Consider the following 24982-nt stretch of genomic DNA (forward strand, 5'->3'; position numbering starts at 1 on the left):
ATTATAGTAAATAAAAAAAATGATGAATCTCTATTAAATAAACGATAGCAAATTATTAACATGAGCTACGTGTATATTTGAGAAATAGTTTTTAAAAGTGTCTACATGTCATTTAAAAAAGATCAAAATTCAAAATTGAAAATTTTGGTATAATTTTATGTGTGTATTGGGAGGAAAACCAAATGTATAAAATAACTCTGCATTTAAGGAAATGTTAGGTCGCTTTCTTCGGAGCTTCCTTTCGATCAAGAAAACGAAATTTGTGGCAGAATCAGACTAGTTTCTGATTTTTATCCTAAACTCAAATCGTCTTTTGGAAATGATAAATTTCGTTATCGTTGCTGCTTCGGCGGACACCTCAATCTTCCTTTACCCCTAGCACCGATTTCAATTACAGTCGGAAGTTGCTTTGTGCGGTCTGTCATCGCCGCCGTCTAGCATGGGACAGGCATTCCGGAGATTAGGAGGTAAATTTGACCTAATTTCATTTTCAGTTTTTCTCTTTGGATCCGTTGATAAATCAGTTAACTGATCGAACGAATTTAGCGAAACGGAGAATTCGTAGTCACAAAGAAGGTTGATCCATCTTTCACTAACTAATACCTTCACGGACTTAATCGATGAATTTATCGGGTTTATTTTTTGTTTTGTTTGTTTGTTTGGTATGTTTAATTAGCTGAATCTCTGCGGATTTTGTACCGGGTCTGCTTGCAAATGATGCTTAATAAGATTAGAAATCTTTTTGGAAATGGAGGGATGAGAAATTGATACATTTTTAAGCTTAATATACTTGCAATTGCAGGCAAAGAATGGAGGAATACGCAATTGGAGAATATATCAAACAAAATATTTGATAGGTTTGGCAAGGAAAGGCTGTCGTTTGAAGATCTGTACATTGCTACGTTACTTGTATTCAAGTAAGAACCTCCTTTTTTTCTTTTCTTCTTTTTTCTTCCTCCTTGTTTGGTTCTTGCTTCACTTTTTAGCTCATTCATTCAGTTATAAGATAGCCTTGTGGGACATCATTTTTTATAATAATATGCACATGACCCACCATTTATTGTGGGGTTTGTGAGAGTTGCTGCAAACCCTTGGTCAAGAACAGGTTTGCTAATATTTCCATTTCTAATTTCTCAATTTTCTTTTCCAAAAGGAAAAAAAAAAGACTAAAAAGTAGATGTGTTTCTGGCTTCTTATTAATTGTTCCTTTTTGTTTCCTCTTCTCCAAAATTTAAAAATTTTAAATTATTGCATAAAAATTATTTGCTTTAAATATTCGTATCTTTATGTTATGATTTGTACTATTCATTTTTATGCGCAAAAAGATAAAATGATGCTTTATTAAAGGTCTTGAAAAAACTTGATTTCATCGTTTAAAAGATTAGAAACAAGAAAGAGTAATAGTAACCAAAATGTTTGTGTTACTCAAAAGTTGAATTTTGAAAACCTTTTGTAATTTAGTCTATAGGTGTGATTTCTCATAGTTGGAGTCCCTCCCTTCTTGTGGGCTTGAATATTTTTTTGTACACTGTGTATTCTTTCATTTTTTTTCTCAATAAAAGTCAGGAAATGAGAAACATAGATACTATCAAATTGGGGTTCAACTTTGATCCTTGGAGATATCTATTTAAAATCTCAAGCTCTTGATGATTTGGCATTTATGGGCTTGGTTTAATACTGAACAAATACATGTGATGCAGTGATATTAATAAGTATTTGCCCGGACAGCATGTTGATCCTCCCAAGAAGGACCGTGTCAAAGAAGTCATGGAGGTACTTTGTTGATAGAATAATATTACAAAGGTTTAACAATGTAAAAAATGGCATATGTTGTTGATTTGGAAACCTAAACTTGCTAGAAATGCATTCCATGACCTTTGCTATTTATTTATTTGTTTATAGCATATTATTTAAACTTGGAAACGAGTATGCAGGATTTTTAAATGTCTCTGTCTTGGTTGTTTTGCATCACAATGTAAACAAATATGGCAAATGATACTGGAAGAAGTGCACAGTGTACTGATCCTCTCTCTTTTCTTGTTCGCTTTCCTGTTTGATTTCAGTACCTTAAGAACTCGATGAAAATCTAAAGAAATAACTGTTTTTTCCTCTTCCTTTTGGAAAAATGTACTTTGTTCTCTGATATTTGAGTTTATTTGAGATTGGTATCAAGGTTTCGTTAGATGGTTCTTAGAATTTAAGGACACAAATAGATGTACAACCTATAGAACAGAACAGATCATGTTCAAGTAAGGTTGTCATTAGGTGATTCTAAATGGTCATCAAGCACATTTGATTACTAGTTGATCTTAAAGGTACCAGTTTTATAGTATTCTCTTGTAGAATGCAAAAGAATAATATAAACTCGATACTTTTTTGCCACTAAATGAACAATGTGCGTGTGTGTGTGCATGTATTAGTCCTTTGCTGAACATATTGCTGACATGGCCATTCCTTCCCCTCTATCTCGCTACTCCTTTTCCAACCACCACTCTTGTTGCTATTGTTCGAGATCGGATACTGTGAGTTCCAAATTTGGAACTCGTGTGGGTGAAATTGAGTGTAAAACCAGTAGGGGTCAGGTGAGCGTAAACGACAAGCGGATGGTGGGCATCGCCCACCGGCAAAATTAGTAGTAATGCTAAACGTGGAGTTTACATTACATTAAATGACTATTATTAGGATAGTTCTGAAAATGAACTTTGCTTTTGTAAGTTAATGATGGATATTAATGCCTAAACCTTGTTCTCTATATTATAAGAGATCTGAATACTTGGTACTTCGTGCTTTTGTATTACAACCAAGAACCAAAAAATTTCACTATATGAAAAGTTATACAACCACACATGCTAATTATCTCTCCCGATTCCAATTACAAAAAATCGCTCCCAGATTTTGTATTACTCATTTACACCTTAGTCCCACCCTCAAATGAGAGAATACAGAAGGAGATTGAACTAGAGTTAACACACTTAAATTTAAAGTGTTTCTAACTGAGATAATTCAGAACCAAATGCATGAACTCTTTGTGCTTAGAGCTCATGACCAACATCGTCAATTGCACTTTTAATATTTTGTCAAAACTCAACATGTTTATGGTTTGTTGTATTACAGATGTGCGACAAGAACCAGAACTATGCAATTGATCGTGAGGAATTTTTAGAATTTGTAAAGCAACTGACATCTGAGTCGTTCATATCAGTGAGCCAGAGATTGATCATCACTTTGGTGGTAGCACCAACCTTGGCAGTAGTCACAAAGAAAAGTACTGAAGGGGTTCCAGGCCTTGGAAAAATGGTTCAAAAGGTTCCATCTTCAGCTTATGCTCTTCTCGTCACCCTTGCTGCTCTCCTGTTTCAAAACTCTCGTCAGCAGCTTCTTAAATGATAAGTTCACTCTCTGTTTCATTCATTCCATATATATATATAAATTCCTTTGTTATTTATATATATATATGTTTGTGATTGTGAACCAATAATAACACTCTAACTTCGAATCAACTATTTGAACTCTTGTTTGTATTTCATTTCTATGGTTGTTCATCCCTTTTCTTTCCTTTCGTGTAGGCACCAATCATGGTGGATAAGTTTGCTTCGATCACGTTTTTATTCTTAAACTTTTAATTTTTTGTTTAATAGGTTATTGAATTTTAAAAATGTTAAATACCTTCTTAGATATTTGTTAGACATAACATTTAATTTTATGGCAAATAGAACCTTATACTTTTAATTATGTATAGTGTCTTGAGCTTGAATATGTCAAAGGCCTATTAGGTAAAAGATTGAAAGATTGTTGACTTGTTATTACATGAAATAGGAAGTTTAAGAGCTTATTAAACATTTTAAGTTTAGTAGTTCAAGATATATTAAACAATTTCGGTATATTTTGGTAACAATTTGGTTAATTCATCAATGACATCACTTTTCATTGTGAATGGGTAAACATTTGCCTAAATCAAATCAAAATTGTTCTCTCACCTTCTGTCTGAAATTTAAATTCTATTTTGAAAATATTTTTACAAAAATTGTTTTAAATAGCAAAATTGTTAAAAGATATTTTTAAATATAACACAACATGAATTATCATTGTTATTATTATTATTTGTAATTTTGAACAAATAGGTTCATCGTTTTACCATATATAAAAAAAGAACAACTCAACCAAGAAAGACAGAAAATAATATACATAGATATATATAAGAAAACATTAGTACTTTTTTAATTCAGCCATAATTTGTTTGTCATGGGTAACCCTTGATGTTTATGGAATACCATTTTAAGTGTTTAATTCTTTTCTGCCAACTACAAGAACAACGAACTTCTACGACTATTATTTAAAAATATCAAGTTTGTGGGATTTTTATACTTGATTTATAGTGACTTGTCATTAATAAAAATGCTTTTAGCATTCACTAAACTAACACATTTTAAAAAAGAAATGCGTAAGTGAAAATAATTTATTGAAGAATTGTTCATTTCAATTTATACAAACAAGCCTTTATAATTATTTATTGGATTACTTTAATAACTTTTCTTTGTAATTTTTGGATGTTTATACACCAAATATATGGTAAATATTGTAGTTTGCTTGTTCAATTAATATATTAGCAAACACTATCACGTACACATTTAAATTTCGACGTTCTTACTTGAAATTTATGGTTGCATAAGGACTCTCACTTATCCAAAAACTCTTACTTGAAATTTATGGTTGCATAAGGACTCTCACTTATCCAAAAACTCTTACTTGAAATTTATGGTTGCATAAGGACTCTCACTTATCCAAAAACTTCAATAACAACACTATAACAAGATGAATTTGATCAACTTTTTATGTATACTTTGATAATATAATATTATATACTAAAGGTTTAGGGTTAACTTACCACTAATAGCATGTTTTTACCAATTGTTTAATAAATACTCACACATGTACATATTTTTAAAATTTTTGTGACATTTGATAAATTTAATTTAACCCATATCTAAAATCTTAAACTATTATTGAGAATTATAAAATAAAATGTAATATCTAAAATCTCAAATATCAAATGATCTACGTTATAATTTTGAAACATTTATGAAATGTCATATGTAATATTATAATTTTTGATATAGTGCAGTAAAAAAAATCAAATTTTGGATTCAACGTTATGGGTCCCATATTGTACAACCAAACTTGTTCCATTTTCAACTGTTTTCAATCAAACTATTTTTTACTCTTCCATGCTCTAAGATTATATTTCTCTTTCACACTTGATTTTTCTCTTATCCTCATATACCAAACACTCCTTAAATTTCAAACAATTTGATTGAATTCTAGCTCTTCCAACATTAAAAAGTTGAAGAGTACTTATTTATTAATATCATATTATCATTATCATACGAGATGGTAATAAAAGATTAAAGAAATTGTGAAAATATAGATCATTAGACAAAATGCTTACCAAAATATAAAGTGTAATAAATTTTGTAATTTTGATACATAGAGGGAAAATAATTTGTTAAATTTTTATATTTTTAAAAAAACTTCAAAAACTAACTTATTGATAATAACTATTAAGAAGTAAGAAGTAAAAAGAAAAGAAAAAACCTAGATTGATAGTCTTGCTCGGCTCGGCTCGGCTCGTCAACTACGGGAAAAAAGCAAAGAAGAAATGAAAAAAAGAAGAAAAGAAACGGAAAAAGAAAGAAGAAATTGGCGTTGCAGCTAAAGCTTTGTTTGCTCGTTGGAGGAGTCAGGTCCGAGATCCTGAAACTTGGTGTATAGATCTATCAACACCTCTTCTTCACTTCTCTCCTACTATTTCTTCAATGGTTTGCTTGCATTTGTTAGCTCGAAGATCTTTCAATTCTTGTTTTTTTCATTCATTATGGGATTTTGTGATGTATTGGATCTGTGTGAACTTGCAGAAGTGTGAATCGACCTGATTGATTAGATTAGCGTGGTCCAAATTGGACCTGATTGAAGTCATTCCCATTGGAAGAGAAAGAAATTGGTGATAGAAATGGCTGCTGGTGGTTTTGTTACGCGGGCTTTCGAGTCCATGCTTAAAGAATGCTCTGGCGGCAAGAAGTATCCGGCTCTTCAGAAAGCTATTCAGGCATTTCTAGGTCCTCTTCTCATTCGTTTCTTGAATTATGCGAGTTTGCATTATGGATCTGTCTGTTTCTTCCTCTGATTCTCTGGAAATTTTCTGAATAATCGTTTTTATTTTGCCTGGAAATTTGTTTGGGACAGTTGCTTATACTGTTTTCACTGGTTTTAATCTTCCATTGGTCAAATGCATTGATTAATTCTTTAACAGAAGTTTGATATCTATTATCGCATTCGGAATTGGGTGAATTTAAGATTTATTCGGTGTTACGTGCATGTGTATGGTTTTTATGAAAATTCTCCTGGCCGTTTTGCACAATTGTCTTACTGACGAATTCCAGCAACTGCTTTTCAGATGCTACGAAGGAGGTCAATCGGAGTCAACAAGCTACACCCATCGAGACAAATCAACCGGCAGCTTCAGCTGGAGATACCAGGTCTTTCTCCGTGAATCTCCTTTTCGTTTACGTAACGTAGCTGGTATAATTCATATAATTCCAAGTACTTTAAAATCAGAAAAATGGTCTACAAAGTCGATTTTAGGTCCTTATTCTTTTCGATTGTTTCATTATATATTAACTGGCTTGCACAAGAGTTTAAATTCACTAGTTCATTAATCAAAAGAAAAAAGGTCGAAAAAGTCTGCCACAAACAGGTAACTTTTTAAATCACTGTTGGTTATAGTGAAACTGGAGGGGAGGCAGATGAGTCTCAGACAGCACAATCTGCACAGGAGGTTGAGAATAATGGCAAGAAAGCTGCTCCGCGGGAGCATATATCAATTGTGTTAGCAAATGCTGGCCATGTCTTGCATGGAGATGATGCAGAGCTTGTTTTGAGTCCACTTCGCCTCGCATTTGACACAAAGCATTTGAAAGTCCTAGAACTTGCTTTGGATTGTCTCCATGTGCGTCTTTTAATTGTCTATGAAACTTTAACCTTTGATTGATGATTGTTTTTTATTTTTAAAAAGCAATATTTTCTAATGATCTTTTTAGAGACACGAATAGGTGATTTTTAGATCTTTCGTTGTATAATTGACAGAAACTCATTGCTTACGATCACTTAGAAGGTGATCCTGGTTTAGAAGGTGGTAAAAATGTCTCTCTTTTCACTGACATTCTGAACATGATTTGCGGTTGTATTGACAATTCATCGCCTGATAGGTACTTTCCATTGCATATTCTCAACATTTTTCACACTTTTGTTTTGCTCTTTTATGACCAACTATTTTCATCGGCTGATGTGCAGTACAATTTTGCAAGTGTTGAAGGTTCTTCTTACTGCAGTTGCATCTGCAAAGTTCAGAGGTACATGGTTATAGATAGGTGGCTATAGTTGCTTGTTGTTTTATCATGTTTTGAAAAATGGATCATGGATGAATCAGATTTTATGCATCTTTATCTGAATTATTTTCCACCGTAATGCTTTCAGGCAATATACATCTTCTTGGTAATTTTCTAACTATAGGAAATTCTTTAGTAGTTACAACTGTTAGATTACTTTTGATGGGAAGACTCTTCCTTTATAATATTTTGGAGTTTCCTCTACCTGCTCCTTAGGTTGTTATTTTGCGCCTTTCTCATGAATTTATTTTTCTGTTTCTTATTAGAAAATGAATGTACTATTGTAAGGGCAGAGTGTGATATATTAAATAAAACCAGTTTCCTGAGTAGCTACAACAAGGAACGTTATGATTTTGGATTTTTTGGAAAGCTAGGTGATTGCAGTTTATATCCTTGTAAGTACTGACTTGTGGGTAGAAATGCTGGATGTTCTAGACATTTTCTTCTTGAGCAATGACCCATTGACCCCTTTAACTAACAAGTTGAGCATATGTATTGTATTTTTGTCAAAAGACCTTTGAGGTAAGTATAAGTTGTAACCTATTGGCAATATTTGTCTTGGAACATTTTGCTGGGGGGTCCAAATTTCCTGACTTTAAAGAGAGATCCACAGGGTAGCTTGTCACTGAGTTTCTATTTTTTTTTAATATATATATTTTTTAAAAGTTATTTTAATTGCCTCTGCAAGCAAAAGCAATAAGAAAAAAACCCTAAGCTGGTTGACATAGGTTAATTGCACTAGTTTAGAGAGCCTCTGAATGGTCCTAGCTAACTCTAACTGCAATGCCCTTATTGAGATTTATCTATATTCAAGTTGGGTAATGATGAGGTGAGGTCTTGGGATGACGAGCAAGTGGGAAATGGAGCCTCTCTTTTCTTCACTGACGTGCACACTCTGGACAAGAGCATCTGTGAAGAAATCTAGAATACTGAGAATAAAAGAAAATTGGGAGGTGCATTCACTTCAAGAAACATCTCATTAGGAGGGAAGTGAAATATTGAGCAAAAATAAAAAAGAAGAAGAAGAGTTCATTGATGAATGAAATATCCAAAGAAAACAATATGGAGAAAAACCAAAAAATAAAAGATGCCCAAATGAGAGGGAGATACAATCGATAAAGATAAGCAAAAGAAAATGACAGAAGACGTACAACCAAATTAGTAGGATAAATAATAATAATAAAATAAACAGCGGGGCCCAAAACAAAGCATCTAGGATGCACATAATGAAGCACAACAGGTGAAAGAAAGTCCACAAACCAAGTCCCAATCATCCTGGTTCAAGAAAACGAACAAGGTGGAAGTCAATATGCAGACTTATGTTGATGATGGCTCTTCTCTAATCGAATCTTTGGCTTTTTTACATATGATATAGAGCTTTCAAGCTTTCAAAGCTCCCAGAACCCCCCTGTTTTCTTTGGTTAGTGGTTGGTTGGATTGTTTACGAGCTGGGATTGTCTTAATGCATGGCCCAAATTCTCTGAACCGAGGAGCCAATGCCATCAAATGTGGGGCTGGATTTAAATAACTAATACTTGTTGATGGGTAAAAATCATACCAATCTTCTCCAGGGTGTTCATGTAGAGAGTGAGGCGAACAAAGCATGGGGCTAGAAAGATAGGCATGGGGGAGTGGTATGTTTTTACTGGGTCGGAAAACAGTTTTCAAGTTAGAAGATGGAGGAAAATAGCTATTGTTGATGTTTGAGGAAGACCCTGAGTTGTGATTGGTTGGGTAATCCAACGATAATGAGCAGCAAGGGTCTCGAAATACCAAGGTTGGTGAAGGTTGAAGGGGTGCAACATTGTTAGTGGTTGGGTATGGCCTGGATTCTGGTGCAGGAGAGTTAATGCTTTTTGATAGGAGGGATGAAGGAAATGAAGAAGATGGAGTTGTGGTTACCAGTGGTGGAGAGGAAAGAGTGGAGCAGGGGTCCAAACCGAGGGAGTTGTGAGGTTTTGGTTACCGGCCCTAAACCTTATTTTTTGAGATGGGAAATGCTAGGATGTATAATTCAAGAGAGGCTAGGTGGTGGCCTTGGGTGCTTCGTCAGAGCATTTTCCTATAGTTTGACCATTGCATGAGGCCATTGATGATTTTACGGTTTGTAGAAGTCTTGGCACCCTAACAAAGTGTCTTTTCTTGATTCACGGTTCTTGGTGTTATGGATTATCATATGTTCATCAATAATTTCTTCAAAGATAAGGTCATGATTATATGTGTTATCACTTGTTTTCACCATCCTTCTGGAGTGATGGAGCGAAAGGGTAGGCCAGTCTTGAAATGTTCATATGGATGCATAGATAGCTCTTGTCTTATGTTTTCTTGAGTGGTTCTCAATACTTATTTATTGTGAACTTTTCTTTCTTATTTGTCAAGTCCTTTATGACTAAGTATGTATTTTTCTGAATTCAACTTGTTCTTCTCTTCAAATGCAGTACACGGGGAACCTTTGTTAGGAGTCATTAGGGTTTGCTACAACATTGCTCTAAATAGGTAGTTTGCATTCTGGTGTTGTTTGATCTCTTATTGTCAACCTAAAATAGTAAAATTGAACTACTCTCTTAAATCTATAGCAAAAGTCCCATAAATCAAGCTACTTCAAAAGCAATGTTGACTCAGATGATCAGCATTATATTTAGGAGAATGGAAACCGACCAGGTATGTAATTTAAACCTTGGTGTAAATACATTTTTATAGTAATTGACAAGGGCAAAGATAGAATAAAATGCTTCTACCGTGATTGGAAAGTGAGTGACAGAATTTGATGGACATTCAGGTTAGTTTATCTACTTCCTCTGGAACAAAAGATTCTTCCTCTGCAGAAGTTTCCAGTGTGGTAGATGAAGAAACTACTGTGAATGAAGAAAATGACAAAGAGACAACTCTTGGAGATGCACTCAATTCAGTTAAAGACACATCTATTGCATCAGTAGAGGAGCTTCAGAATCTTGCAGGTGGTGCTGATATCAAGGTACATATTCTTCTTCTGTAGGTGTTGTTTGGAATTATGTGAACAGTTAGCTCCTTGTGTCCTTTGTTCCCTACCTTTCAGGAAATTTGCATTGTTATGAGTTACAAAAGATCTTGTGTTGAACAGGGTCTAGAGGCTGTTCTCGACAAAGCTGTTCATATTGAAGATGGTAAAAAGATGTCACGGTATATATTATAAGCGATTTAGACTGACTTGCATTCAAATGTAATTATGGAGAATGATAATATTTACTTGAATTATTAAAACTCTCGTTATTCACATGCTTCAAGAGGGATTGATCTGGAGAGTGTGAATATTATTCAACGTGATGCTCTACTGGTATTTCGCACCCTTTGCAAGGTTGGTTGTCTCAGAATTCTCTCTGCATTGTTGTGTTTATCATTATAAGCTCTCATTTGATTCTGCAGTGCTGTGTTACAGATGGGAATGAAGGAGGATACTGATGAAGTCACAACCAAGACTCGCATTTTATCTCTTGAGCTTCTGCAGGTTATTTGTGTATCTTGCTTAATGGTTTTGCATAATCAATTATATGTTCGGTGTATCATGTATGACACAGTAGAGCAGGGATGGCTTCCAATACTTAGTTTCATATAAGAAAGTTAATCCAGTCTTTCATATTAACTGCTATTTACTGACAATCGATATGCTGTTTAATAACAATCTTGCCCATGGCTGAACGATTCTCTTAATGTCAAGCTCTTATTGTCAACATAAAAATAACATGTATTTACCTATCTAAATTTGTTTGTGATATAATATAAAAATAAATTGTAATTACGTACCCTTGGCCCCTTATGCTGTTTTTTTCCGTTATTGCTTAATGTATGTATATCCGTTTCTTATAAAAGAATAGAAAAAATTATATTATATTATAATTAATTAATGCTTAAAAGGCAGGATGTCGGAAAACTTTTATTTTGGGTGCCATAAACATTACTTCTGGACATTTTCTTGCATTTTGTTTTGGTATCCGTGAGTGTATGGCTTTGCTCACACATACCTCAACTAATCTCATGGGACAACCTGCTTGACCTTACAACATTTGAGGTGTAAAAGAAACTCATAGGATATTAAATCTTAGGTAGGTGGCCAATTGGCCACCATAACCATGGTGTCTTAGCCCTTTGTCAAGATCAGGCTCTCTTACTACTAGATGATCATTTTCTTGCATTTATATTTGTTTAATATTTTTTTGTTTGGAATTATTTTCTCTTTCTATCACATATACAACTCTATGAAAACCCAAAGTAAAGATCATTTGGTGTATGCCAAAGTTTTGCCAAACTTGAATTTCAAGATTTCTTTACATGCTTTCAATACTGAAAGTTCCTTTTCCTCCTCACGTGCTCAATATGATCTGATCTTGCAGGGTTTATTAGAAGGGGTTAGCCAGACCTTTACAAAAGACTTCCATTTTATTGACTCAGTGAAAGCATATCTATCATATGCTTTACTGCGAGCTTCTGTCTCACAACCTCCTGTAATATTTCAGGTGTGCATGCTTAACAATTGTTATTTAGTATCTCATTCAATGGAAACAGGGTGATATTTGTTTCTGATCATGCGTTTTCTCCTGACAGTACGCAACTGGAATATTCTCTGTGCTATTGTTGCGATTCAGGGAAAGTCTTAAAGTATGCATCTTCTTTATCCTGATGCTTAATTAAAAATTGTAAACTAGTTGTTTGTAAAAGTTCCTTTTAACTAGATAGATGCAGTCAACTCGTTTTTTTTCATTTTCAGGGTGAAATTGGCATATTCTTTCCCTTGATAGTTCTGAGATCATTGGATGGCACAGATTTTCCTGTTAATCAAAAAACAAGTGTTTTGAAGTATGAATCTCTAATTCTTATTAACATATGTCACGTTTAGGTCATTCAATCTGCTTATTCTGTTCTGTTTTTGGGAACTTCATCTGTTTCCAGGATGCTTGAGAAAATATGTAGGGAACCTCAAATCCTTGTTGACATATTTGTCAACTATGACTGTGATCTGGAGGCTCCAAATTTGTTTGAACGCATGGTATGGTCCTGTGTAATTTATTCTGATTTTAAATATTTTATTTGGAGTCAAACATGTTGCTTCGGGCTTATTCTTTCTTTTCCTCTGTTTTATGTAGGTAACCACTTTATCTAAACTTTCTCAAGGCACCCAAAATGCAGATCCAAATTTGGCAGCTTTATCCCAAGCAACTTCAATTAAAGGATCGTCACTTCAAGTGGGTCTTATACCGCCCATTCTTTGATTTTGCTCTTTATTTTGCATGACTACGTATTGGTTTGATAGCCCTTTCATATTTTCTTGACCCTTCCAGTGCCTTGTGAATGTGCTTAAATCATTAGTTGACTGGGAGAAGTCACGTCTTCATTCAGAAAAGGAGGGCTTGGTTCATTCGTCTGAAGAAGAGTCTTCAGGCAATGAAAATCTTGAGGTAAAGAGCAGGGAAGATGTGACAGGTAATTTTGAGAAGGCAAAAGCTCACAAGTCCACGGTGGAAGCTGCCATCTCGGAGGTGATTAAATTTTAATTTACGGCTCTTTAGTTGTGAAATTATAATTTACGGAACTTTGGGCTGATTACAAAATTTTCTAATCTTCTCCTTTATTGTTATGATCGTATTGCAGTCCCTAATCTGTAGGGTTATTTTATTTATTTATTATTATTATTCTTTTTTATCAAATTCAGTTCAATAGGAAACCAGTAAAGGGTGTCGAGTATCTGATTTCAAATAAGTTGGTGGAGAATACACCATCTTCAGTTGCCCTCTTTCTCCGAAATACTCCCAGTTTGGACAAGGTAGAGTCTCTTTCTTGAAAGAACGTTGTTGCAATGTTTTATTTGACACCTCATGATGAAATGGCTCACTATAGACACGTTGCCACTTTCTTATTTCCAGACTATGATTGGCGATTATCTTGGTCAGCATGAAGAGTTTCCTGTTGCAGTCATGCATGCATATGTAGATTCGATGAAATTTTCCGGCATGAAGTTTGATGCTGCAATTCGTGAATTTCTCAAAGGTTTCCGTCTTCCAGGGGAAGCTCAAAAAATTGATCGCATCATGGAAAAATTTGCAGAACGGTATATTTACATCTACATGCAGCTGTTCTTAAAGATAAAGAAATGTTCTTTTGTTACTGAAGAAAGAGTAAAAAGAGGGGAGGATAAGGAATTATCTCGAAAGGGCAATGAGTTTACAAGAATGCACCCTACTTGGCACAGATAAGAAGAATAGATGTGCACAAAAATGGATTGCGAAGAAAACATCAAAGAGAAGCCATTGCTTTTACAATGTCCCAAAAGTTACCTTAATAGAATAGTAAACAAATTCTTATTTCATTTAAATCATAATTCTTGAAAAACTTTTCTGCCATTTGAGAGTTGGACTCTCCCCTCATTTTCTTGGACAGATTGAATTGTGTTCCTTTGTTATGTTCCAATCAGAACGTTGGACTTTGTGGTTGGTTTACATACTTCATAGATTTCATTCCAACTATGCATGTTGGACTTTGCTTAATTTGGCACATGCTGAAGCAAGATATCTTGCTTTCAGATCTTTGTTTTCAATTAAAATTATGTTTTGTCTTGCTTTCCAAATTAGTCTTAAACCATATGGGAGGAGGGTCTTCGGAAAAATCTCAATAACTAATTAGGATCACCCTCAGATTAGATGTTATCATTATCTTTTTTCCATCGAAGAGATAGTTGAAAACTCAGATTCACTCATTGGTTTTCCTTTTTCTAAGATGATTTTCCCTTTTCTAGTGGTAGCTAATGACGTGTTTGTGTTCTATCCATGGCAGATATTGTGCAGACAACCCAGGCCTTTTCAAGAATGCAGACACTGCATATGTTCTAGCTTATGCAGTGATTATGTTGAACACCGATGCCCATAACCCTATGGTGTGGCCTAAGATGTCGAAGTCCGATTTCACTCGCATGAATGTCATGAACGATCCAGAAGATTGTGCCCCTACAGAACTCCTGGAAGAGATATATGATTCTATAGTTAAAGAAGAAATCAAAATGAAAGATGACCTTCTTGACAAAGCAAAAAGCCGCAGGCTGGAGGTTGAAGAGAAGGGAGGCCTTGTGAGTATTCTTAACTTGGCTCTTCCAAGAAGAAAGTCCTCTACTGAAGCCCAATCCGAGAGTGAGGCTATTATTAAGCAAACACAAGTTATATTCCGAAATCAAGGAGCAAAGAGAGGCGTTTTTTATACCTCACAGAGAATTGAACTTGTAAGGCCTATGGTTGAGGCTGTAGGATGGCCTTTACTTGCTACTTTCTCCGTTACCATGGAGGAAGGTGATAATAAACCTAGGGTTGTTCTTTGTATGGAGGGGTTTAGAGCTGGTATACATATTACACATGTTCTTGGAATGGATACCATGCGCTATGCATTTCTAACATCTCTCGTCAGGTATAATAACTTTTTAATTATTGTTTTATTAATTTGAAAAGTTGGAGAAAATCAACAAAATCAACTAAAACCCTAAACTTTCAATAAACAAATCCATTTAAAACCTGGGTTAGGATTTTGTTTTAAAATCATCAATGTATAATTCTCACATGTGTATAAGACTTCTTTAAATGCAAGATTACAGTATTAAACAGAAATACTAAAATCAAGAGGATAATGACGGCTGTCCTTGATAAGAACATTTTTCTTCTTCCTCTATCTCTCTTTACTTATTTATGAAAGAATTGTGTGATTGTTTTTCTTGCTACTTTGCTAGGATTTGGGAGAGAATTATTTAGGTAAGTTTGAGTTGATTTTAAATGGAATCAAGTGATAATATTTATACACCACTTGTAGATGGTCTAAATTGATTCAGTTATGAAAGTTCAAGATTTTAACCTATACAATTATTAGTTTAAAGTTTTAATTGATACAACCTGCAAAGTTTAGGACATAGATTGATTTTTTTTCCACGCAAAATTTAAAATATAACTTTACACTTCTGAGTTTATCTATTTTTTTTATAGCACCTGCTACTGACTGCTTTCCTTTGTTTTAATTTCATGTTATTATGATTACAAGGTTTTTGCATTTCACATATGGAACTAGTATGTCGATTATCTTTTTGTTTAAATTTTCGCAAAAGATGACTGCCACAACATTCTTTTGCTAGGTTTACTTTCTTGCATGCGCCAAAGGAAATGCGTAGTAAAAATGTAGAAGCATTACGCACGCTATTGGCTCTGTGCGATTTAGAGACAGAATCCCTTCAAGACACTTGGAATGCAGTTTTAGAATGTGTGTCCCGTCTCGAATTCATCACATCAACACCTTCAATTGCAGCCACTGTCATGTATGGATCAAATCAGATTTCCAGAGATGCTGTTGTTCAATCCCTTAGAGAGTTGGCTGGGAAGCCTGCAGATCAAGTATTTGTGAACAGTGTCAAACTTCCCAGTGACTCTGTTGTGGAGTTCTTCACTGCTCTATGTGGTGTCTCTGCTGAAGAACTGAAACAAACACCTGCACGTGTTTTCAGCTTGCAAAAGCTTGTTGAGATAAGCTATTATAATATGGCTCGTATACGAATGGTATGATGAGTTATAAGCAACTTGTTCATTGATAATTTCATTAACAATATTTTCCTACAAATTTGTTGGGGGTCATGTCATTCTAGTCTGATAGACTGAGGATCTTCTTCATAGTTGTGACAAGGATTCCTTGACCTATCCAGTGAACTACTCAATAATCTAGGGGACTTAAGTAACTGAGCCAAATGTTTAATATTCTCTTAAAATAGTGATGGGATTATCTCCGGGAGACTGTTTTGTCATTTGTGATCTTGAATTCATTGCGATGATTAAAAATATTTATCAAAGTGGTAGTTGCAGGGGTACTTCTAACTTTAAATGGTTATGCACATCCAATTTCTTGCCTATAATATTATTTTTCTTTGGTCAAAATACTAAGACGCTGGAGGCAAAGGTCATTTCCTCATCACCACCCTAATCTTTCTGTAGACTTCATTAAGGACTGAGAATTTTAGAAAAGAAGTGTATGGGCGAACCATTATTTCCAAGTGTTGACTTCCTACTTTCATTATGTTTCTTGACTGAGTATATTGTGCTTCCACGTGATACAATTCATAAGTTATTTTACTCAGAACTCTATGCACTGTTTTTCCTTTGCTAACTGTTAATTTAGCCAAGCAAATACCATCATCAATTTTGTTTTCACCGTGTTTATTGTTGTTTCCAAAGTGTCACTTTTAATATGATTAGTGTATATTGAGTTGTGGGTGGAAGAATGATCTCCACTTGGAGCAAATATGACTTTTGGAATTTCCTTTTAATTGCTAAGCTAGTTTTCTGCACAACTTTATTTTACTTAATTAATTTGATAGCACACTGAGACATTGAATTTCGTGTTGTAATTTTCTTTATTAAGTAATAGTTTGCTATTTTAATTTGCCAATTTTATTATTTGATTCTTCTGGAAATGATTACAGTGTAGACAATGGCCTACGAGTTTCCTAGAAAACCTTGTATAGGAGTTGTTTATGTATCTCTAACTTCCATACATTTGCTCAGTTCTTAATATTCGAAGTTTCTACTTTTGCATCTTCTAGGTTTGGGCTAGGATATGGTCTGTATTGTCAAATCACTTTATTTCTGCTGGGAGCCATCATGATGAGAAGATTGCCATGTATGCTATAGATTCTCTGAGGCAGCTTGGGATGAAGTACTTGGAGAGAGCTGAACTTGCCAACTTCACATTCCAAAATGACATTCTTAAGCCATTTGTTGTTCTCATGCGTAACAGTCAAAGTGAATCTATAAGGAGCCTCATTGTTGACTGCATAGTTCAAGTACGTCAAACTATCAACTTTTATCGCGTTAAACTATCAGATTTTATAGCTAACTTTAAAAGTCTCTTTGTTATATATGATTCTACTGGCGGTTTCTAGCACATTAATTGGATTGTTTTTTATTACAGATGATAAAATCAAAAGTTGGTAACATAAAGTCCGGATGGCGAAGTGTTTTCATGATTTTCACTGCTTCCGCAGATGATGAATCTGAGTCAATTGTTGAAAGTGCCTTTGAAAATGTTGAACAGGGTAAGGATTTTGTTTCCTGTCGGGAGATACTTATCTTTTGGCATATTACTTCTCAAAATTTGAATATCTAATGCTGAAGAGATTTGCAGTTATATTGGAGCACTTTGATCAGGTGGTTGGGGACTGTTTTATGGACTGTGTCAACTGTCTTATAAGGTTCGCCAATAACAAAAGTTCCCATCGTATAAGCTTGAAAGCTATTGCACTCCTACGTATTTGTGAGGATCGATTGGCAGAGGTTTGTTTGTACTCTCTTGTAGTTTGAGTTGTTAGCAAATCACTTGTATCTAAGATGCGATGCTCCGATACTCTTTTTTATTTACATGAAAGATTGCCTTTTTTTCTTGTTCCTCTTTTTTCTTTTCCTCTTTTCTTTTCTTTTGAAAATTTTTGAGTAGCGACCTTGAGTAGTGGTGTTAGAACAAGAGGACCTAGTGGAATTGGTCCGTGAGAAAATGTGGGAGACTTGATATATTGATTCATCAGGAGCACACTTCTACGTAATATAGCCAAAAGAAAACGTGGGAGACTTGATTTGTTTCCATTAGAGAGAAGCGTGTGATTAAAAGAATTTTTAGGCGTACTGTGAGATCAGTTTAGACTTCGGGGTAATCTCTTTAAAGTTCAACTATTTATTCATCATCATTTGGATTCACTAATAAATATTATTAATAATAATAACAATTTGGATTACAACTTGATGTAATCCTTCTAATGGGAAATAAGGGTTGCCTTCATTTTCTGCGGATTTTATGGGTATACTAGCTGCATCATATACTTCTTAAGATTTCTTCAGTTAGTTATTATATTGAAATACATTTTTCAAATGCATCGTGTTTTATTTGTAGAATATTTTGGAAAAAATGATAGTGTAATAAAGCTCGTCATAACTATGTTGATAGTTTTGGATAATTCAATAGCCTGTCTATTCAAGTAAACTTATTTAATGCATAGGGCCTCATACCCGGTGGTGCTTTGAAGCCGATCCACGACAACGAGAGTGCTGAGCCAGCATTTGATATGACTGAGCACTATTGGTTCCCAATGCTTGCTGGGTTGTCAGATTTGACATCAGACCCAAGACCAGAGGTCAGAAGTTGTGCATTGGAGGTTTTGTTTGACTTGCTGAATGAGAGAGGTTCCAAGTTCTCGATGTCATTTTGGGAGAGCATTTTTCATCGTGTCTTGTTTCCAATATTTGATCATTTGAGACATGCTGGGAAGGAAAGTGTGAATTCTAGTGGTGATGAGTGGCTTCGTGAAACAAGTATACACTCGCTTCAGTTGCTTTGCAATCTCTTCAATACATTTTACAAGGTATTACTGGGCTTAAATTTTGTGTCTTTTTTCCCTACCCTCTCCCCATTAAGTTCTAATTTTCAAGTATACTGAATCGTATATGACATTAATACATACCCAGGTCCTCCAGTTCATAAAAACCTTAGCTGAAGTCTTAATAAGCATTTCAAATTTGTTAAATTTCACGGATTGGCTAGACACAAAAATTGGAAGTTTAGGGTTCCCTCAGAACTAAATCTTTAAGTTTTTATATAATAAGACAATTAATGTATATTTTAATAAATTTTGAATTTGTTGGAGACCTAACATAAATCTCTTCAATACATTTCTTAATAACTGTGTACTGACCAAGTTACTGAACAACTTTTTTGTGATTGTTGCGATGTTTAAGATTTGACTTTTTGTTAAATAGGATTTGTTGTCTGTAAATATCTTTTTCTCTTAAATTTTGTTTTCATGAAAAATGCGAATGTGATCAAAATTACGTTTTTCACTAATTATTAGTAGAGTTGGACATTCGGTATCTAAATTATGCTTTTCAATTGATTGTAGTTGAGATTTCTGTAAACCTTTTGCGTTGACAAATATTATTTTCTTCTTTAGGAGGTGTGCTTTATGCTACCTCCACTGTTGAGCTTGCTATTAGATTGTGCAAAGCAGCCGGAACAATCTGTGGTCTCATTGGCTTTGGGTGCTTTGGTGCATCTAATTGAAGTGGGTGGACACCAGTTCAGCGAGGATGACTGGGACACATTGTTAAAAAGTATTAGGTAAACGTTACCTTCCCCCCTCTTTTTTACTTTTCTTTAAAAATAAAACATTAAACAGACTTACTTTCCATTGATGGGTAAAAAGAAGTAAAGACTAAAGAGCCCAAAGTTAAGAAAAATGAAGTAAAAACAAGGAAGCTAAGCCCAAATATATATATATATATATATATATATATATATATATATATTTTAACAAAAACTAAAAGTATAGCTGCTGAACACCCTGTAGATGGAAATCCCAAAAGATGTAAAATATTTAGTTGATTCATACTAAAATATTTCTAGTTTATACATCTTTACGAACTTCCAAAACTTCAATCTTCTATGGTAACATCTAGAGTCATCCCCCAATAAGAAATCTGAAAATTGCGAGTTTTACACCACAATCTTTAAGTTCATATCTCGACTTCAACAAAAAAGTCTATACATGCCAAAATTTGATTTTTTTTCACAATTTATCTTTAGGTCCTTAGATATTTAAAAGATTTGAGAACCTTATAAATAAATATATTTGTTAACCCTCCTCTTCATCTTATTCTTTAAATAAAAAGTAATATGCCATCCTCAAATTGTAAAGTGAATATTACCATTATCATTGCAAATTTCCTTTCTTTTGTTTATGTTTCTGTCTTTTTCTCAGAGATGCTTCATACACAACTCAACCACTTGAATTACTTAATGCTTTGGGTTTTGAGAACCCAAGCCATGATGAGCTGAATATTGTTGATGATGGTTCCTTGAAGTGGTCTAGCCAGCAAGAAGCAAAGAACCACCATATTGATGTAAATGAGCATGGAAAGGTATCTCCTGTTCCCTCACCAAGGGTTGCAGAAATCATTACTCGGAGTCCCATTGCAGAGTCTGGGTTACAGATTACCACAGATGAGTCTGCTGAAGGTTGTTCTTTTAGATCACTGACAAGCTACATTCCTTTCATTACCTCGTCACCTTTGAAAATTACATAGGTTTCACATTTTAAAACTGTCTAAAGAAAGTAAGAAATGAAATCCTTTGTATTGTAGGTATTCCATCGCCGTCAACAAGAGCTACAAGAGCTGCTGAAGCTGCAAATCTACAGCGGAGCCAAACAATAGGCCAACGAATTATGGGAAATATGATGGACAATATCTTTGTTAGAAGTCTAACTTCAAAATCTAAGGGACGTGCATCAGATGCATCTGTGCCATCTTCTCCAATAAGGGTATTGTATTTATGGAATATATTGCCATCAGCTGTGTATGACTTTATCACATGTGTAGGATAGGGTTGTTTGCAAGCTTCTTGTTTTGGAACTTCTAGTTCACTTTCCTTTACACATTTCTTCTCTCACAAAATTTGCTAATTGAGAGAAAAAAAAAAAAAGGATTGAAACGACCAAGACATAACCTTTTACTCATTTGAATAACAAATCAAGGTGAAGCATGGTCAAGAACTCTCAAATCTCTTCACGATGAACAATTTTTTTCCCCAAATTTGTTACAGTGGGTTCCTATAAAAAAAAGTTTGTTCCTACGGGTAATTCCTACAAAGGATCAAACTAATGTTATATACAATCTTGAATTCTTCAATGTAAATGCTACATAATTCGTTTCGCCCTTTGAGCGGTGATTGAATTTATGATATAATAGAATCCTAGGTGTCAAACATTCTTTATTGATGATAGTTAAGGGAATTCTTGGTTAAGTTCTCCACCCTAATAACAAACGAAAGAATTTATTATGCTGTCATAAAAATTGGAGACCAGGCTTCAGTGAAGAATTAAACATCAGCTGCAATATGTGCACTTGAAATAGTTGATAAGTAGGGATAAGGAAAAAGACCTGCGAAGTTTGATGTTCCTCTATCAACACTGATTTTCTCCTTCATTGCTGCCTATTTTCTCTAGATGTGTTCTCTGCTTGAGTTACTGCCCCATGTTTAATCAATCAAGGACTGTAGTTTTTCTTCTAGGTTAATGTGTGTTGCAGCTTGCTTTCCATGTTTTTATTCATTTTATTCAATATGTATTTTATGCATTCTCTTTTCTAGTTTAAACCTATAAGTCTTTGCAGAAGTGAAACACCGAAACATCAAAGATCCTCTTGTATGTTCTTGCTTTGTTTAAAAGTTTACATAACTCCTTGTAGCTTCCTCCTGACACTGTGGATCCTGAAGTGAAAGATGATGAGGAAAGTCCACTATTGGGGATTGTTCGAGGCAAATGCATTACACAACTACTACTTCTTGGTGTCATTGATGGAATTCAGGTTTTAAGCTGACTCATTTATGCTTTTTTCAAAATGGAATACTGACTTGTATTATTGTATGGAATTTCATTCATTTCCTATACATCCTTTGTAACCTGCTGGTGGTAAAGTGATAAGTGAGAAATTTTCATTGGATATGGTTGGGATCATGGGTATGAAGGGGGTGGGATGATTTGTATTATAAAGTGTTCATTTTCGCATTATAATACTGATGCAATCTTGCAGAAGAAATACTGGGTCAAGCTGAGTGCACCACAAAAGATTGCCATAATGGACATTTTGTTATCTTTGCTGGAGTTCTCTGCTACATATAACTCATACAACAATCTCAGACAGCGCATGAATCATATTCCTGATGAGAGGTAGACAGAATAAGTCACGCTTTTGATTAAACGCATGTAGATTTTTGTAATGGAATATAATCATAGTTCTTTCTTAAGCAGGCCTCCACTGAATCTTCTTCGTCAGGAGTTAGCGGGAACTTCAATTTATCTAGACATCTTACTTAAAGCAACTTCAGGATTTAATACGATTGAAGCAGAACAAGAAAAAATTGCTGATAGTCTGGAAGTTGATTCTGAATCACCCAAAGATGATTTAACTTCCATCCAGGATTCTAGTGCAGTAAGCAATGTTGATGGAATAGCTGAAAACAGGCTAGTGTCATTCTGTGAACAAGCTCTTAGGGAGGTATCTGACCTGCAATCGTCTGCAGTGGAAACCACGCACATGGATGTTCATCGAGTTTTGGAGTTACGTTCTCCAGTGATTGTTAAGGTATATAGCAGTTGGCCATTTAATTTTTTTTTAGATAGAATCAACATCTTAACGTTGAGCTAAATAACAGTTGGCCATTAAACAATTTTTTTGTATAGAATCAACAACTTTCATCGAGAAATGAAAGAATGCAAAGACATAAAAAAAAAACGAGCCCACCAAAACACCTCTTCTAAAGGAAGGGGTTTCTACTAAGTAAAATGTTACCAAGGGAATAATTAAAAAAAAAAGGTTCGAGAGCAAATACCCAAAGCTGAACATGAAACCTCACTGAGGACCAACCCTCACAGGGGTCCCTAACCCTACCTCTAAACTCTTTATACGTGAAAAAAGAAAAGAAAAATAAAAGAAAACCATCTAAACACCCTGGCCATTCAAGTTTTAAATTACTTCATAATTGCAATAATACTAGAATTATATCCTTTCTTTTTTATGACTGAAACCGTTGGTTGTTTTCTACCAAGATGAAACGCATTAGTCGGAAAGTAATTGTTTCAATTGTTTTTCTTTTTCTATGAATCCAGGTGATCAAAGGCATGTGCTTCATGAACAGTCAGATATTCAGAAGACATCTGAGAGAGTTTTATCCTTTGCTTACAAAACTTGTATGCTGTGACCAGGTACTCTCCTACAAAAAGTCTACTATTCTCAATGATAGTTATTATTTTCTTTTATGCATTGATACCTCCATCTGTAATGCATTATTTTGGTGTATAGATATACCAACTTTAAAAACCTATAGTTTTTCTTTACATCCTACAAATTGGAAACATCTTTTCTACTCTCTAGAATAATGGGCTCTTTTGTGTCAATGGATATCCTTGGATAAAATTGTTTCTTATACTAAAGAAAAAGTGTGCGACTACATAACCTTTTAAACACTATCTGATGTGTTAGAGCTCTTCACCATTGCTACTTTGACCGGATAATGGTGTTTCTTTTTGGTGCCTATCTATGGTTTTATAAATTATATAGCCCCTCGAACGTTTACTGGCTCTTGAGAGCATCTATTATGGCTGCCATAATTTGTTTTTGTTCTTAAAAAGTGCATGCCATTCATGGCCATCAATTTACTTCATTACAAACAACTTTCTATCATCTTTGATAGTGGAGTGGAGTAGTTCTATAATCATTTCACATAGCTGTATTGGTGATCTTCAACTTTCATTATTAATTTTTTTTAGTACAACAATTACGGGGAGGTGGAGGAATCAAACCTCCCAGCTGTAGGATTAAAGGTCATGATAATTATCGCTAACCCAACCCACTTTGGAAACTTTCATTATTAGTTAATCTAATACATGGTTTGTTTAGATTCACTATGTTCATTAGGGATATTTCCTTTCTGACTACCTTTTTCTTGGTTTTTTCAGATTGATATTCGTGGAGCACTTGGTGATCTCTTCAAGATACAATTGAAAGCACTATTGCCATAGTTTCAATTGATTCTTTGTTCTCAAATCTCTCAAAGAGTGCTTTTAAGCATTGTTGCACAAAATGATGCTGATCATCATTGCATCACTCACCTATATCCGCCATATATTTCATGTCCCTCAAAATTGAGCTCTCTCTTCGAATGACAGTTATTTCATCAATGTCAGATTTTTTTTCTTTTGGTAGGCGATGGAAGGAGAGGGTAAAAGTAGAAGTTAACCACGGTTAAAAGAGGCAAACAGCAACATATTTTATGGTCATGGATGAAGTGAAATCATTGATCTTACCGCGTCGTCATGGTAGCCTCAGGTAAGAATTTCAGATATTATTATTATGCCCACTCTCCAATTTTGAGGTGTGAATTTATTACTTGATTATTCAAAGTATTGACTTGTAATTATTCATATTAGTCATAAGCTAATTTGAGTACAAAGCTTTTGTCATATTTCTATATATTCTATTTTTCAATATATGGTTATATACTCTTGAGATTACCCATCTTAGTTTCAAGTTGATTCAAATATGAGAAAGAAATAGGCATATATATATGAATTGAACTATGGGAGAATTGAACTATGGACTTCTAACATAGTTTTATTGTCTCGAGATTAACGTGATAGAGAAGCACATTGGTTGATGACTATTAATTAAATTAATTTTTTACGGTGAAGGGTAAAATTGAAAATGGTAGTGTGACAAATAGGGTTTTTTCATATTCGACACTTCTCTAGTAATTGAAGTCTATTGTATGTCACATTCAGACATTAAATTATAAACTTTTGGAACCAAGATGGATAACATTGATATAAATGCATCTTTAATTGTGAAGAATATTATGGCTGGTGGTTGACGAGAGAGTTCTACTTTTGAATGTCATGTCTTGCTATCTCTATGATACTGTTAGTTTATGGCTATCTCTACGATACTGTTAAG

General features: G+C 34.3%; 2 protein-coding genes across 6 annotated transcripts; both read left to right on the forward strand.

Annotated features, from left to right (window-relative positions):
• The first annotated feature begins 202 nt into the window (after positions 1-202).
• Positions 203-3656, forward strand: LOC101219769. The gene is made up of 4 exons (XM_004133890.3): positions 203-467; positions 803-917; positions 1701-1773; positions 3115-3656. The coding sequence occupies exons 1-4, from the start codon at positions 440-442 to the stop codon at positions 3385-3387; spliced, it is 489 nt and encodes a 162-aa protein (XP_004133938.1). The 5' UTR covers positions 203-439; the 3' UTR covers positions 3388-3656.
• Positions 3657-5604: 1948 nt separating this feature from the next.
• Positions 5605-24545, forward strand: LOC101218826 (brefeldin A-inhibited guanine nucleotide-exchange protein 5). 5 transcript variants are annotated; one of them, XM_031881971.1, is made up of 34 exons: positions 5605-5741; positions 5913-6113; positions 6452-6533; positions 6781-7003; positions 7141-7262; positions 7348-7406; positions 9881-9938; positions 10019-10103; positions 10222-10416; positions 10543-10601; positions 10707-10776; positions 10858-10926; positions 11810-11932; positions 12021-12074; positions 12184-12272; positions 12366-12462; positions 12560-12658; positions 12755-12952; positions 13126-13236; positions 13337-13521; positions 14244-14864; positions 15577-15994; positions 17032-17271; positions 17400-17523; positions 17613-17761; positions 18478-18840; positions 19426-19592; positions 20233-20489; positions 20615-20793; positions 21719-21838; positions 22064-22200; positions 22282-22615; positions 23140-23235; positions 23989-24545. In XM_031881971.1, exons 2-34 carry the CDS (start codon positions 6008-6010, stop codon positions 24049-24051), a joined length of 5352 nt encoding a protein of 1783 aa, XP_031737831.1. In that variant the 5' UTR covers positions 5605-5741; positions 5913-6007; the 3' UTR covers positions 24052-24545. The 5 variants fall into 5 exon arrangements, with proteins under 5 accessions (XP_031737831.1, XP_004134353.1, XP_011650809.1 ...); XM_004134305.3 differs by having other exon boundaries at positions 5630-5763; XM_011652507.2 differs by having other exon boundaries at positions 5657-5816.
• Positions 24546-24982: the final 437 nt, after the last annotated feature.

The sequence above is a fragment of the Cucumis sativus genome, chromosome 3, assembly GCF_000004075.3.
Source record: "Cucumis sativus cultivar 9930 chromosome 3, Cucumber_9930_V3, whole genome shotgun sequence".
Taxonomy (NCBI): domain Eukaryota; kingdom Viridiplantae; phylum Streptophyta; class Magnoliopsida; order Cucurbitales; family Cucurbitaceae; genus Cucumis; species Cucumis sativus.

Coding starts and splice junctions, on each gene's coding strand:
- LOC101218826 (XM_031881971.1), top strand. CDS start 6,008: ATGGCTGCTGGTGGTTTTGTTACGCGGGCTTTCGAGTCCATGCTTAAA. Junction 11,933..12,020: donor AACCTCCTGTAATATTTCAG/GTGTGCATGCTT, acceptor TTCTCCTGACAG/TACGCAACTGGAATATTCTC. Junction 13,522..14,243: donor ATGGAAAAATTTGCAGAACG/GTATATTTACAT, acceptor TATCCATGGCAG/ATATTGTGCAGACAACCCAG.
- LOC101219769 (XM_004133890.3), top strand. CDS start 440: ATGGGACAGGCATTCCGGAGATTAGGAG. Junction 468..802: donor GGCATTCCGGAGATTAGGAG/GTAAATTTGACC, acceptor TTGCAATTGCAG/GCAAAGAATGGAGGAATACG. Junction 1,774..3,114: donor GTGTCAAAGAAGTCATGGAG/GTACTTTGTTGA, acceptor GTTGTATTACAG/ATGTGCGACAAGAACCAGAA.